This window comes from Lycium ferocissimum, chromosome 12 (assembly GCF_029784015.1).
Source record: "Lycium ferocissimum isolate CSIRO_LF1 chromosome 12, AGI_CSIRO_Lferr_CH_V1, whole genome shotgun sequence".
Taxonomy (NCBI): domain Eukaryota; kingdom Viridiplantae; phylum Streptophyta; class Magnoliopsida; order Solanales; family Solanaceae; genus Lycium; species Lycium ferocissimum.
Genome location: NC_081353.1, coordinates 48,816,689 through 48,832,371, shown reverse-complemented (window position 1 = coordinate 48,832,371; position 15,683 = coordinate 48,816,689). Strand labels below are relative to the sequence as shown.

General features: G+C 36.0%; 1 protein-coding gene across 1 annotated transcript; it reads left to right on the top strand.

Moving 5' to 3' along the window:
* Positions 1–1,935: 1,935 nt before the first annotated feature.
* On the top strand, positions 1,936–3,300 carry LOC132040527 (protein LURP-one-related 4-like). The gene is made up of 3 exons (XM_059431184.1): positions 1,936–2,200; positions 2,312–2,530; positions 2,895–3,300. Exons 1-3 carry the CDS (start codon positions 1,949–1,951, stop codon positions 3,027–3,029), a joined length of 606 nt encoding a protein of 201 aa, XP_059287167.1. The 5' UTR covers positions 1,936–1,948; the 3' UTR covers positions 3,030–3,300.
* The last annotated feature ends 12,383 nt before the right edge of the window (positions 3,301–15,683 follow it).

The window sequence follows — 15,683 nt, the reverse complement described above, 5'->3', positions numbered from 1 at the left end:
CAGTCAAATAAATTCACATAAATTGAAACAAAGGGAGTATCTCTTTTAGTCTTCACTGCACAATTGTATCATGTGCTTTAATATTTGGTGTAGACAGAAAATAGGAAAGAACTTGAGAGTTGAATTCCTTCTAATACCTATATGTATAATTTTGAGCATGGCTTATTTTTTTTTTTGTTGGTTCCTTCAAATGCTTACTTATTCTAAGTCTTAGTTCCTTTCTCCAATTCAGATTCTAGTAGGTGTCAACTGACTCTCGGGATCGGTATCAAAGTTTATATTCTTTTTTTTTTTTTTTTATCGTATTTATTCAACTGTTCAACCATATGGTTTCACACCTGGTATATCGTACCCACGTAGTGTCCTAATTAAATTTGGGTTCACGCCAAGAGGTTCCACATTGGGGATAAAACACTCTCTAATAAAGACGACTCTATATCCAGTACGCGAACCCAAAGCCTCTGATTAATGATGAAAGAATACTTACCACTCCACCACAACCATTGTTTATTTTTTAATAAATTCATCCATCATTTATTTATTCATAAGACTTACGCAGAGGGGGACTTAAAGCCAATAACTCCTGTAAATTATGTGCTATACATGGTAGAAGCATGAAGGGGGTTTCCCTCCTCTAATCCGCTTGCAAAAAAGGTCATCTGACCAACAAAGAATTCCTCAAGCGGAATCCTTAAAAGCTCAAAAACCTTAGCTAATTCCTTTCTTATTAGTCCTGATCCTGAAGTTAACCAGGCCAGCTTTCTCCATAGAGTAATTTCCCCTAGCAGAGGTAGGGAGTTGAGAAGGATGTAGAAAAATTAGAGAAGAGTGTTCAATGGCCCCAAACTTAGCCAAGGAATCGGAAGTGGTATTGGCCTCTCTATAGCAGTGGATCACCTTAGCTTTAAGAGCATTTACTTTGTCCTGGATCACCACAACCATTGTTGGTATATAACTTAAGCTTAAGCAATAGTAGCTTTATTTTTTTCATGTTAGCAATAAGGTTCTTGATTAATTGGTAATGTAAAAACTTCCTGGTAATGTTACACTGGAGAGGACTATCAATTGCGATTTCTTGCAGTCGAGAAAAATAAACTTTTAAAAGTCATGTCCTTACGACAGCGATGAAACATATAATGCTATATGACATAAAAAGGAAAAAAGGCAAAAAGAGTAAGTGCGTTGCCAATTTAATTTTGTCCCTCATCTCTAAGAAATTAAGTCCCTACTACACCATAGTAGATTAAAAAAATTCTTGCTAACAATCGACAAGGTGATAAAGCAACAAATAAATGTTTCTTTCTAGCGACATGAACGCTTTAAAAACTGGAGTATACTACGTATATATTACCACTGACTGAAATGCACTTTTTATCTTTTTCACCATTTATTGTGTACTAGAAGCAACTACCAAAAGAGTACCATCAAAATATATATACTTAAAAAAGGGGGTGGGGCTTGAAAGAAGTATATTACATTTCAAAATAATGTCTCGAACCCTGAATGGCCAACATAATGAATGACAAAACAAACCTTTTCCTACATATAGGGCTATTCTTTTAAACGTGATCATTACTCCTTCATTTTCTTTCCATTATCATTCTAGGCGACCACCCTTATTGAACAAAGAAACACATAATAATTAATTCATCAAAGAACGAAGATGACGAATTCTTATAAAGAAAAGGGCTGGTTTTAGTTTTTGGACTTTGGACAAATTAATAAATAAACTAATAAGTGAGAGATCACATTTTTTAATTTGAACTTTATCACAATTCTTGACATTATTCACTTTTAAGTGGGACATATCAATAATTAGTTTACTTATAAGTGGTACTTTCTCAACCAGTACATTTCTTGAAACACTTTGTACATATTTAAGTCTATTTAAAGGTGTCTTCTATCTCAATTCTCAAACTCAACTTAATTATTCTGTATAGTATTTCCAATGGCAAGAATTTATCCACAAACATCTTCTTCTTCTTGTTCTTCATATTCTTCTACAAGTACATACGTGACAACAAAAAGAGAAATATTTACTCTATGGATGAAATCACTAGTATTCCATGGAAATGGATGTGCTGTTTTTGATTCAAAAGGTCAGCTTGTTTATCGAATCGACAATTACAACAAAAAATGTAGCAAACAAGTCCATCTCATGGATCTGCATGGAACAGTTCTCTTTTCTCTACTTAAAAAGGTAAAACAAAAATCATTTCACATTTTTTAATCTAAAAATAGTATGATGAATATTCAGGTTACCCTAATTTATGCTTATACTAATTGAATGATTTTTCTATTTCTTTTTCAGAAATCATCACTTTTTGGACATTGGAATGGCTATAAGATGGATGAGGAGATACCATGTTTTCAAGTTAGAAAAAATGGCAATTTACTCACGGGAGACTTAAACTATGATGTCATTTTTGGGTGTGATAATATTGCTGATACAAACAGCTATAAGATTGTTGCTTTACCAGGCAAACTAGGATTCAAGATTGTCAACAAAGAAAACAGACTTATTGCAGAGGTATGTTTTATGTATCTTTTAATCTACTATAATTGTGTGACAATCTCATCTATAAAGTTAAGTTGTTAGAAAGAGCATATTTTTATTGACGATATTATATCTTCGACACACTCCTCGGCCGGATGTGAGTCGGATTATTTTGCATCGATCAAGCAGATTAAAAAAATTGATAATATGTGACGATGCATAACACTTGAATCTAGAATTTGTGTCTGTTCTAATACTATATTGAAATATGTAATCATATATCTCATGATCTAAAAACCTATTGAGATACTATTATACACTTAACTATGCCATTCCATAATTTTAAAGTGGTGTTTGTTTTAAGTTTTAATAGATTGGGTGATTTTATTTTTTGCAGGTAAAGCAAAAGCAATCATCATCAGCAATTCAATTTGGGGATGATGTTTTAAGTCTCATTGTGGAGGCTAATGTTGATCACTCACTTGTGATGGCTCTTGTGACTGTTTATGGTTTGATCCGACATATGTTGTGAATACTAGGATTTCCACGGCAAGAGTTGTTTTTGTTTTCACCCGATGTTTGATACTGTACAGAAGTTTGATTAGTTCATTTAAAAGAAAAGTGCACTCTATCAGGATTTGTTCAAGGCTCGAATCAGAGATTTCTGATTAAAGGAGAGAGAATTGTTTTCGCTTGAATGGAAAGCACATATTCATTTTTTTGCTTTTTTTTTTAAATGGAAAATGTAACGATAAAGAAAATTTTGTTTAGTTTTATTGGTTCGAGAGCCATTAATTGGCAAGAGTTTGATGTACAGGAACCATTTTGATTCTACTTTTTCTTTTTAGGGAGTTTAATATCGAAAATAGCATCTCCTGTTGATTATAATGGTTGAACATTATTGCATAGCAGTATTTTAAAAGGCAATTTTGGGACTAGCCTCGGGGCTTATGTGTGGGGCTTAGTTCTGAGAGGCTTACGCCCTAAGCGTTCGACTGTACTCCTTAAACACGCTTAACGCCCAGTGCTCGCGGATCGCCTAATAGTTCTTATACAAATTATGTGTCAAATTCCTTAGTTTAACACTGTTGACCCTCATAATTCTTAATAAGAAGATTGAGAGTAACTCAAAAAACAAGCCCTAGTATTGCATACTTACTAATTGAGAACACGTGAGGCTAAATAGCAATTAACATTTATTTTAAAAATAGATAGACAAATTTTACATCTTCACTTATCATTGGTCTTCAGGTTTTTGTCTTATATCTCAAAATTATCATATTTTATTATTTCACTATTTGAAAAGAAATTTATTTTTATTCATGAAGGAGTGATGTTTTAATTATAATACAAATAAAGTTTATTGATTATTTTCTTTCAGAGAGGTAACTTTCATAGTATGATAGTAATGTATTTTAAGAAATTGTGATTCTTTTATTGCTTGAAAGTAAGATGTTAGAGTTGATTTGCATCTCATAATAGCTTTTATATCATTGCAATTATTTATACTTGTAAAATCATGTTAGAAGTTTTATTTTCTATGAGTTTCTTTAATGTTTTTAATTTTTTTAAACTATTAATATATATTTTTTGTTTATTATACTATTTTACTATATTATAAATTAAAATATTTAAAGATTCATGGGGCTTACGTCCCATGCCTCGAGGCTTATCCCTCGCCCCGTGCTAAGTAAAATGTCTCTCGTTCACGCCTCCGTCTTTTAAAACACTGTTGCATAGATATATGAATTCCTTGCAACCCCAATTATTGCAATAAGACGAGCTGTTAGAACATATAAGACCAAAAAAGAGAACACTTTACAATACAAAAATGAAATGAGACGCTTGAAGTGATTCTTGGAAATATTGATGTTTTTGAAAGATATTAAGTTATATATATCCATAGAATAATTTTCTTTTTGAACTATATATCGGTGTATTTTAATTTATAATGTTACTAATATATATTTATACTCCTATCTATTTCGCAGTTGAAGACCTAGAAGATTCCACCTCTAGAAAGCGTCTATACCTAATGATTTAAGCCTTTGTTCCTATTTTCCCTGACCCATCGTACAAAAGGTACAGTGTTGAAAACAAAGTTTCAACAAGTAGAAGCTTAGCCTCATGACAAAGCCTTCCTAGCACTGGACAAAGAATAAGACCACTTAGATCAAATTCTGCTTTTTTACACTAGAATATTTATAAGGGGGGAAGCCTCGAAAGCTATACAAGTGGTCTTTTAGTTGTAGCGAATCTTACCTACATCGGTTCTAGCTTGCTTTGGGGATCGGGCACAAGAAGGAGCTCCGCGTTTTCCCCTAGCGTATACTAAAGCAGAGTAGACTGATCGGGGTATTAGTTGTATTAAATTACCTAGCTACCGCTACCTTTTGAGTGATATATGAAAGTATAAATTAATTTTATAAATCGTAGGACATATAACCTATAATTTGAATAACATTTGTTGTTATCAAATAAATATTACTCTACCCTAACTACGAATCACAGAGAAGATCTTTAAACATATATTCATCGAATAATATGTTGTTGGCAAATTGGAAGGTTTATGACAATGAATTGGCACTTGCCATAATCACATGTCACATGTCAGCATATCAGAGATGTGATATCCTTTATGATTTTTGAGAGATATTGAGGGAAGAACAGGTAAGTTGGTGGAAGAACGCCGAAAAATTGTCACCAATAAATTGCATGTCATGTGGACAATATATATGTTCTAAACAAAAATAATATATCCAACCTATTGAAAAACCGGATTTGAGTCTCGTTGCCAATGGATGATGTTGAAACAAGATGTGTTCAAAATGAGATTCTTGGCGAGTCCAAAGCGGGCTAGCTAGGGGCTTTTAGGGTTTATCCGAATGCCAAAAAATTACAATATATTAATATAAGGTTAAAATTATTTTTAATACCTAGTGCACGTTGTCTTTCGAAAACAGCCTCCTTATCTTCCGAGATAGGGGTCAGGTCTGCGTACACTTTACCCTCCGCAGACCTCACATTGTGAGATTTCACTGGGTATGTTGTTGTTGTTGTTGTAGTGCACGTTGAATCGCCTAAACTTCTTGGTGCATTGATGTTTTTATATCTTAAATCTCTGGAGTATTTCATATGGAGAAAAACATTTTTCATATTCAATCTTTCTGTGTTTGGTTGATAAAAATAAATTAGAAAACATTTTCTCTAAGGAAAATAAATTTCTGGAAAAAAAAAAATGACTTCTCCGGTAGAAGTAGATAAAGGAATTACCCCATATATGGTGATATTCTGGACTGATTGTCTCCTTCTCATCCTCTAATATCCAACATCCTCACTCCCACTCCCACCCCCATAACACCCATCCCCACCACCCCTCACCCCTACCTCTATTGTAACACCTCGTACTTTCATACTAAACCATATCGGTAATATCCCGTAAATCCGAGTTAGATGTGAACGTATGAAACTAGTATAAAGATCATATTTTAGCTATATGAATCCATCCGGGTGATAAACAGTCGTTTTGAAGTCAAACCAAAAAGGTGAAGTTCTCAAGGCCTTCTAAATTCGTCTAAGTCTGAGACGGTTGTACTTATGGCCAGTTTTCGGGTAGTGACGTTAGGAATTTGAGAAAACTCAAAACATGAAAGTTGTAGGCCTTTGAAATACCTTTCCAACCATATATTATGGAGCTCAAACGGAGCTCTGTGCTAGAAGTTATACCCGTTTTACTCTGCGCGAAGTACATTTCAGCTGCGCGATCGCGCACCAGAGGCAGTGTTACTGCCTTCGCTGCGCGATCACCTGCGCGAAGTACCCTCCAGCTGCGCGACCGCGCACCGACCACGACGTTTTAAGAGCCAAATTTCGTTTTATTCATTCCCACTTCGTTTTAAACCAATTTTTCTGAGGTAAAGAACCCTAAAGAAGTCTCTCAAGCCCTAAGGACGAAGCTCTTCTCTCCCAACCTTCAAGATACTTTAAGGTAAGCCTATTCCATGCATTCCGAGTCAATTCCAACATACGTTCATGATCATTAAGCAAGAACTCATCATTCTTAATATAGGGTTTTCAAGAAAACCCATATCAAGGTTAAAAAATTCAAGATTTTGGAAATCCTCTTCAAAGCCCAAGTCTTTAATTCAAATTTTGGAGCGACTAAGGTATGTGAGGCTAACTATCTACGTTAGGGAATGTTCATGATTCTCCCTACGCCTCATTCTTCATACTTGTCAGTAATTTGACTCGAAATATAGTTTAGCCCTAGTTTCATGATATGATATAGAGCTCGTTATCTTCTAGGGTTGCGATTCTGAAATTCATTCATGGTTGTCAATTTGAATATCATGAACTCAGCACGTAATCTTTATAGACTTATGTATTGTTACCACATGAGTCTCAGTCTAGAAATTCAGTATGCTCAGAAACAGTCAGTGTTTTTAATTCAGTCCAGCATGTCTATTTCAGTTCAGCATTGTTCATTGTTATTATGGTCTCAGTCCCTATTAATTAACCATAATTATACATATGTGATTTTGCCCGAGGGCACAGCACAGTCTTGTGTATACGTATACATGGCCGAGGCCATTGGTGACGCACTACTAGGCCGAGGCCATAGCGTGCATTTATTATTGGGCCGAGGCCCCACATATACAAGCACGATATAATACGGATGATTCGGATACGAGAGCGGGAGTATTCATATCTCTACTTCCTTGCTATTACGATTCTGATTATCGGTTTCGGTTATAGTTTTAGTATTTTATTGCTTCGATTGCTTTACATACCAGTACAATTCAAATGTGCTGATGTCCCTTTTATTGCTTGGGGGCCTGCATCTCGCGATGTAGGCAACGATATACAGGTTGACGACTCAGTTATTTAGGAGTGCACGTATCAGCTACTGGTGAGCCCCAAATTCCTTCGGGGCGTTGTCAGCTATCTAGTTATTTCAGTTCATAGACAGCTCTATTATTCAGTATTCTTAGAGGCTTCATAGACACGATTCGGACGGTCGATATTTATTATGTTAGCCTTGTTGGCGGTTATTCGATTGTTTTGGTTAAAGCCATGTTGGCTACGTTCGTATATTTAGATTGTCTAAGTATTTCCGCATTATGATTTCAGTCAGACCTTTAGTATATCAGCATGTGTTTAGTTGTTTCCACATTCAGTTATGTTTTTGATGTCACATGTTGATTCAGCCAGCCAGTTGGTTCGCTCGGTCACATGCAGTCAGGCACCGAGTGTCGTGTTACGTCCAGGCCCAGGTTCGGGGCGTGACATCTACCCTCACACCCACGCTCAATAGTGTTTGCATAGATTAGATATAAATGTTTTTAGGATCTTATTTTTTGTTTACCAGCTATCAAATGCTAGCATCTAAGTAAAAAAAGACTCACTTATTTTCAGAAAAACATTTTCCTTCGCACCAAACATACTCTAAGTGAATATCCTATCTTCGTCACTTTGCCATTTAAGTCAAAACTTGCATTACTTGGAAGTAAAATTGTCATGAAAGGAAAAAGAAAGAGAGGAGCCATCAGATCTCTAGTAGTTAGGGGTCGTTTGGTAGCTATTTTGGAGGTGATCATCAGTTATGCAAGTATTAAATTCTGCGTAAGTAATATCACATTTGGTTGATGGTTAGGAAGTAAGTTATTCATGTATAAAATTAAAATAAGCTAAGGTATTTGGTTTGCAATTTAGGAACTTGCATAACTTATGAGGGAATCTTTGCATTATTTTATGCCCTGCATAAAATAATAAATTGATTCTTCATTATTAATTGTTACACCTCGGAAAATTTTCCGTTGATGCACAGTGAATAGGCTAACGAAGAGCATGAAGTCTATGGTATTTCGATAAGTAAGGAATGACATTTGATGACCCTAATTAAGATTTCAAAGGTATTCGAAGTAAGGGGAGAAAGTTTGCCAAGAGAAGACAGGGCATACGATAAGTATCGGAAGAGATTTACGAGTAACGAGTTAATGACAGCTTAATAATGATTTGGAGAAGAGTTATAACGTCCCTTAGATTCTTTAGTCTTTGGCAGGCACGGCGGCAGGCACAAAGACGCAAAGATTTCCACCGGCGACGGCCCGGCACCGGCCACCGACCGGTCCGAAAATAAAATCGTACCTTAACGAGGAAACCGGTAACAACATGCAGCAAAACAGCGCACACGGAAAAACGAGCAACACAAATAACATAAGTTTAAAACAAGTAGCATCCAAACAACACAAATTTCTTAAAATCTAGCTCCAAATACAAAACATTAGCTGTCACGAACTAAGTCTTAAATCCATCATCTTAACACAATACTAGCAATCATAATTTGGTCCGAAATTCACCAAATTCAAAACATAAGCTTAAATTTGAAGGCGAATTCGCCTCTCTTGTTGACGCTCAAGACATTTCTCAATATGCTTCAACAAGGAACTTGTGCCAGTCACTCTTGGATTATATTTAAGTATCATACCGCATGTCAAGCACCTTACTTTACGCCATTCTTCATTGTCTTGAACTATCGCAAATTATTCCCAAACATGTGAACGAGCTTTAGGAGGCATGGTTGAACTTGAACTGTTGAATATGATAAGAAGTAAGATAAAACCAAAAGTTAGAATATAACTTTCAAGATAAAAGAACAAAACTACAAAATAAAATATTGAACTTACCACTAGTAGCAAAAAATAGCAAATTGCAATCAAACATCAACAATGCAAGGTCTCTTCCACTATTTGCCATCTCTAAAGATAATTTAATCAAATATGTCATACAACATAAATAAAAATATGATTTTTGCACTAAAACACACAAAAATATATAAAACCTTACCAAGTTCAAGTTTCTCAAGATACTCCAAACTTTCTTCCACACTAACGGGTTTAGTCTCTTCTCTAAGCCAATCTTGAGAAAAAAATAAGAGATTGCACATATTTAGGAGTTAATGAACTTCTAAATGGATCAAGAATACGCCTACTGGTACTAAATGCACATTCCGATGCCACACTAGAAACCGGAATAGCCAATACATCATGAGCTAACTCTGAAAGAACGGGAAATCTAGGAGCATTTACTTTCCACCAATCTAAGATCGAAAACTCAACACGTTCATCTTCAAGCTCTTGATCTTCACTAATGTATCTATCCAACTCCGATTTAGCACCCGCACACCCAGAATCTTCTTTTTGTTTCTTCAAGTGAAGCTTAGCTCTCAAAGCTTTTTTTTTCCAAAGAGGTGTCAGAATTAGAAGATACATCAGATGAGCATTGAGATGAAGAAAATGTAGATGGAGATGATTTATGATGAAATTCTCTTGAATAATTTTTTAGATACTCTCCAAACAAAGATTTCATATAATCATACACTCCTTCGCTTACTTTCTTTCCTACTTCCTCACCAAATAGCTCTTCAAGCCCAAAGTTAACATACACAAACTTATTACGAGGATCTAACACGGAAGCAATAAAAATCATTTTATTCATCTTTTCGGGATCCCCCCAATACTTTTTGAACTTTTGTCTCATTCGCTCAGCCATTATACTCAAACTAACATCTTCACTTTCTAAACACACTTTCAAATGTACATCAAGCTCACATATATCCTCAAAATGAACATTAGAAGTAACGTAATGTGAACCTAAAACCTTTACGGTGAGCTCATGAAATCATTCAAGAAACTTTACCACATTCCTTACATTCGCCCAATCATCAGATGCGACAGGACTTGCAACACTTCCATCTTCAAGAACATGAGTAGAAAGATAATTATTAAAATTCTCATCAAAAAGATCAAACCTATCAAAGGCCTTCTCAAAGTGTTGTGCTGTATCCAACATCAAGTAGGTGGAATTCCACCTAGTAGGCACATCTAGCTTTAATGATTTAGAACATTCCACCTTTTGAACTTCACAACATTTCTTAAAGTGAGCTCCTCTTGCCGAAGATGATCTAACATACCTTACCATTTGCCTAACACGTTTTACAGAAGCATCAATTTCCTTCAAACCTTCGTGCACAATTAGATTAAGTATGTGAGCCATACATCTCACATGAAGATGCTTACCATCCATTATATTAGTTTCCCAATTATTTAACTGTTTAGACAATTCTCTAACTGTAACATCGTTGGAAGAAGCATTATCAACGAATAAAGAAAAATCTGATCCAAGTTCCAATAAAGCAAACAATTGCCAATAGCCTCTACCATATGCTCACCCTTATGACTAGTGATAGGGCAAAAATTTAATATTTTTTTATGCAAAACCCAATCTCTATCAATATAGTGAGCAGTCAAACACATATAATTAATTCTTTGCAACGATGTCCATGTGTCAGTGGTAAGGCAAATTTTTGCTTTTGCTTCTCTAAAAGACTTCTTCAAATCTAGTCTCAATTCATCGTAACGTCCATAACAATCCCTTGTTGTTCTACGGGAAGGAACTTGAAATAAAGGTTAGGCTACTTGCATAAACTTCTTGAAGCCTTCCTTTTCTACAAAGCTAAATGGTAGTTCATCTATAATTATCATCTCAACTAAAGCCCTCCTAATTAATTGTTGATCAAATTTCCAACGCGGCTCATGCTCATCCGTAGATGCAAAATTTATCTTTTTCTGAGTGCTAGTTTCAATCTTGGCTTTATATGGTAGGCACCTCAAAGCTATATGTTGTCTCAATCCCGTTGTTCCATTTACAGATGTATTAGCTGCATAAAGATTTTTACAATTTCTACACTTTGCTTTAACAATACCATTTACAACTACCTTATCATAATGCTCCCAAACATCTGATCTAGATTTCACATTCTTTCTTTTCTTTGTTACCTGGGGCTCAGTGTCAAGTGAGTTGTCATTGCTATCATCTGTATTAGGTATGCTATCAGTTGAACCGGCCAAACTTAATCTAGTTTCATCCGCCATCTATAAAAAAAATTAAAAAGAGAAACTATAAGATAAAGCTCTATAACAGTAGAGCAGCTCAAAACCCACTGATAATTTAAGAAAATTTAACAAATCTGAAAAAATACCACAAAGAAAATACCACAACAAATCTGAAAAAAATACCATAGCATTTTTACAAACTTAGATATTGACATACCCATTTCTCTACGATATATTGAGGGAATTTATTGAGATTACAAACTTGGGGAAATTGTCACTACCATCTTGTACAAGTTAAAACTTGGGGGAATTGAAATTTCATCTGAATAAGAAATTAAGAATGTAAAGACACTGGTTTGTGGGAGCTTAAAAATGAGAAATTATAAGAAGGAAATAAAATTACCTTAAGTTTGTGGGAGCAGAAACGCTGGTTCACTGGTTTGGGAGTAGAAACGCAAACCAGTGGACTGTGGAAGAAACGCAAACCCCGGTTCACTGGTTCGCCGGTTGATTGTGGAAGAAAAGCTGAAGCAGTTGTGGAAGAAGAGCTGTAGCAGTGACGTTAAAGTTGAAGCAGTGAAGGCGTGAAGCACTGAAAGGTGGACTAGGGCTTGGATAATTAATTACTAGTGAAATGAATTTGGGCTTAGATAATTAATTTGGGCCTGATAAGAGTGGACTGAGAAGATATCTGTTGTGAACTTGTGATTCATGGAAGTAATGATATTGATATATATTATATATTGGTATAAAAAAATATTATATTAAATTTTCAGTTAAACCAAAAAATCGAAAATCCAAAACCGAACATCAAATTTGCTATTTAAAAATACCGGAACCGAATCGAAACACCGAAAAATCGAATTCATTCGGTTCGGTTCGATTTTTTGATTTTCGGTATTTATGCCCACCCCTAGTCATGAATGTGGGAATAGTGTCACTTTTGAGTAAATGTTTGGATTGAGTTACGATTCTTGATACATTATGATTATAAACATGTTATAAATGATATTGAGAGTATGGAATAGACATTGTATGTGAATGAACGTAATCGTGTGTTATGACGATGAATATGGATGGTTTAAAGTGAATTGAGAAGTAAGGATAATATAGGTGAATAAAGGTGTTACACCTTGGAAAATTTCGCGTTATCAAGACTGTGGAGGGCTTAGTATGAGCTCAGGGGAGAGCAAAGTTACACAAGAATTATGGATAAAGATTATGTTATCTGAGCATAAGAACATATATATGACATTTGGAGAGTGTACGGAGTAAATCGGTTAACATGATCACTCGATGATAGCCCTCGAAACCATGAGTTAAGGTGGGGCCCACATGTCGGGATTTTGCAAAGGATATATTAAAAGTGATACAAGTAGTACATGGAAAGTTGAGCAAGTCCTAAGAATGACCCATAAGCCAAATATGGACATAAGCCCTCCAAAAGGACGATTTAAGGAATCGTTTTCGGATGATTTGACTTGGAGGGGAAAAAAACGGCATTATAAGTTTGGAATTTGAAAAAACACCAAGAATAAAAGTTGTAGATAATTGAAAGAGCTTTCCAACCATATGTTGTGGGCCCTCACACGATGTCGGAATCGAAAGTTATGGCCATTTTAAGAGCAAGACCCCAAGCTGCCAAATGGTTCCGCGGGCCCCACATGAATAAGTCGGTGGAGCCGACCTAGGGGAGCTATAAATACCCCCATCAGCCCTTTTTTTTCAGCATATTAACATTCCAAAGAGTCCTAGAAGCCTGTCAAAACATCTCCCAAATATTATAGTCCGATAAATCAAGAATTTAACAAGATTACGCCAAACTAGTCCGTGAAAGGTAATTGTTCTTGCTTCTACTTAAGTTTGGCGTTGGAGAAGGTTGATGTGGCTGAGTTTTTTTCAAGTATAAGGTATGTTATTTATCCCATCTTTTATGTTGAGTTTATTTGAAGGTCTAGCAAGCCTTAAAAATGAAACTAGTTATGGAGAAAAGGTCATAGAGTGTTGTATTGTAGTTGTTGTGTTTATGGGCTGTTTTGAACATGTTGTGGCCGTGTGGATGGACTGATTTACGCATATAAAAATGGTATCTAACATTGTTGGCGTATTAATGAGATTATACTCCTTGATTGGGATGGAAGGAAGTGCATATTGTTGATTGTATGTTGAAAAACGTCGTGTGGGACGTTTATGGAATATGTTGGTACGAATAATAGTGTTGTTGATGTTGGTATTATTTTTGTTGTTGATTGGTTGCTGAATTGTAATTTTGGGCTAGGCATATAAACAGGGGAGATGCGCGATTTTCGGCGGAATATAGAGTAGTTTGATTTGAAATTTGGAACAAGTGTGCAATAAAGAGTCTAACGTTAGTGTGAATCCTTTGAAGTGTAGGCTTACGAGCTTGGACGAATAAGCGTAGCTAATAAGAGGTGGAACAGGTATGTAAAGCCTACCCTTTCTTTCTTTTGGCATGTCTTAGTTGTAAGTAAGATATGATACGAGCCTTGGGGGAACTCCATTCATAGATCCGAGCATGTCTACGATTCTTATTCACTTCTTGATGTTAGCATTCCTAATATAGTCGAGCTATGGTCCGTGTGTCTTTTGTATGATTGGATAGTAAAGGTTGCATGAAGAGTTTTGTTCCTAAAGGATTTTATGTCGAATAATGTCCCTAACTTTCATAGACGATCTCGGATTGGCTTGATACGTTCGTAGAAGATTCTATAACGAATAATGTCTCTAACTTTCATAGGCGGGCTCGGATTGGTTTGATACTTGTCCGTGGTCCCCGAGACTTTCGTTTGTTTAGTTCTAGCGACTTTTTGAAAGAACTTAACATGACTATCGTCGTAACCCCCGAGCGTTGATTACTTACTTATCTATTGAGTCTGTAATGATGATTTATATGCATATAGTTACTCACTACTCTGCTCGTGCATACTATTGTTACATCTTTCGCCGAGTCCCGGGCCGGTTATGTCATCGTGCGCACTATGCTATATTCCGAAGTATGATGTGTTACGAAGTATGATGTGTTACGAAGTATGATGTGATACAAAGTATGATATGTTACGAAGTACGATGTGATACGAAGTATGATGTGTTACGAAGTATGATGTGATACGAAGTATGATGTGTTTTCTGGAGTATGATGTGTTTTCCGGAGTATGATGTGTTCTGGAGTATGATGTGTTACGGAGTTATTCTGTGTTCTGGAGTATGATGTGTTACGGAGTTATTCTGTATTCTGGAGTATGATGTGTTATGACGCCAATGACGGGGTGGCGACCATGTTCCCCGAGCCCATAGTGGGCCGAATATGATACATAATTTTGACATGCATGACTGTATTTCAAGATTAAGCATTTTGGCATTCTGATTATTATACTTGTTTTCTGTACTTCTTATGCATGATTTATATTTCAAATGCAAGCATTTTGGTATTCTGGTTATTATGCTCACTTTCTCAGTACTTCTTACTTCGGTTATGACCACATTCGTATTTCATGCTTTATATACTCGGTACATATTTCGTGGGCATCGAATTTCTTCTTCGGAGTCGTTTCGTGCCACGCAGTGTATACGATGAGTAGAGGATACTAGTAGAGATGTTCCGACTGGATTGCGAGCTCCATTTCCTTCGAAGTGCGCCGAGTCGAATATCTATGTTATGGTATCTTGTTTTATGTTAGAGACTTTGCGTACGAGTCACGTATATAGCATGTCGGTCTTGTAAGCGGCTCATATAAGCGATGTATCATTATGCATTATGTTACAGATTTCATATGATTACGGATTTTTCTTGATTTGAGAAAGACGAAAAGCATGTTGTTCTTTGAAAAGCTTCCATTATGCATTCATTTCATGATTTAAGAGTCTAGTAAGATTATGAGTATCACGAGGAATAGCGGGTTCGCTCGGCCCTAAGTAAGGGTCGGGTGCCCATCATGCCCCATCAAGTAGGGGTGTGACAAATTGGTATCAGAGCGGTTCGTCCTAGGGATTGTACGCAAAGTCGTGTCCGATAGAGTCCTGTTTATGGTGTGAAGCGCGCCACATTTATAAACGAGGAGGCTACGGGCATCTAGGTGGTTACTCTTCTTTCACATCGAGATCGTGCCATAGAGCCAAGTCATGTGAATGAGATTCCTATACTAACCTTTGATTTCGACGAGAAGAATGGCATCGACGAGAAGAAAGTGACTAGCGATATTGGAAGTTACAAAGCACGCGGGTAAACAAAGGTATGAAAGATATATGTCGGGTAAGATATTGAAGTACGATTG

What these genes read in the sequence shown, in the direction of transcription:
- LOC132040527 (XM_059431184.1), top strand. Translation starts at nt 1,949, where the DNA reads ATGGCAAGAATTTATCCACAAACATCTTCTTCTTCTTGTTCTTCATAT. An exon ending in TCTTTTCTCTACTTAAAAAG is followed by an intron (nt 2,201 to 2,311) that starts GTAAAACAAAAA and finishes TTTCTTTTTCAG; the next exon opens with AAATCATCACTTTTTGGACA. An exon ending in AAAACAGACTTATTGCAGAG is followed by an intron (nt 2,531 to 2,894) that starts GTATGTTTTATG and finishes TATTTTTTGCAG; the next exon opens with GTAAAGCAAAAGCAATCATC.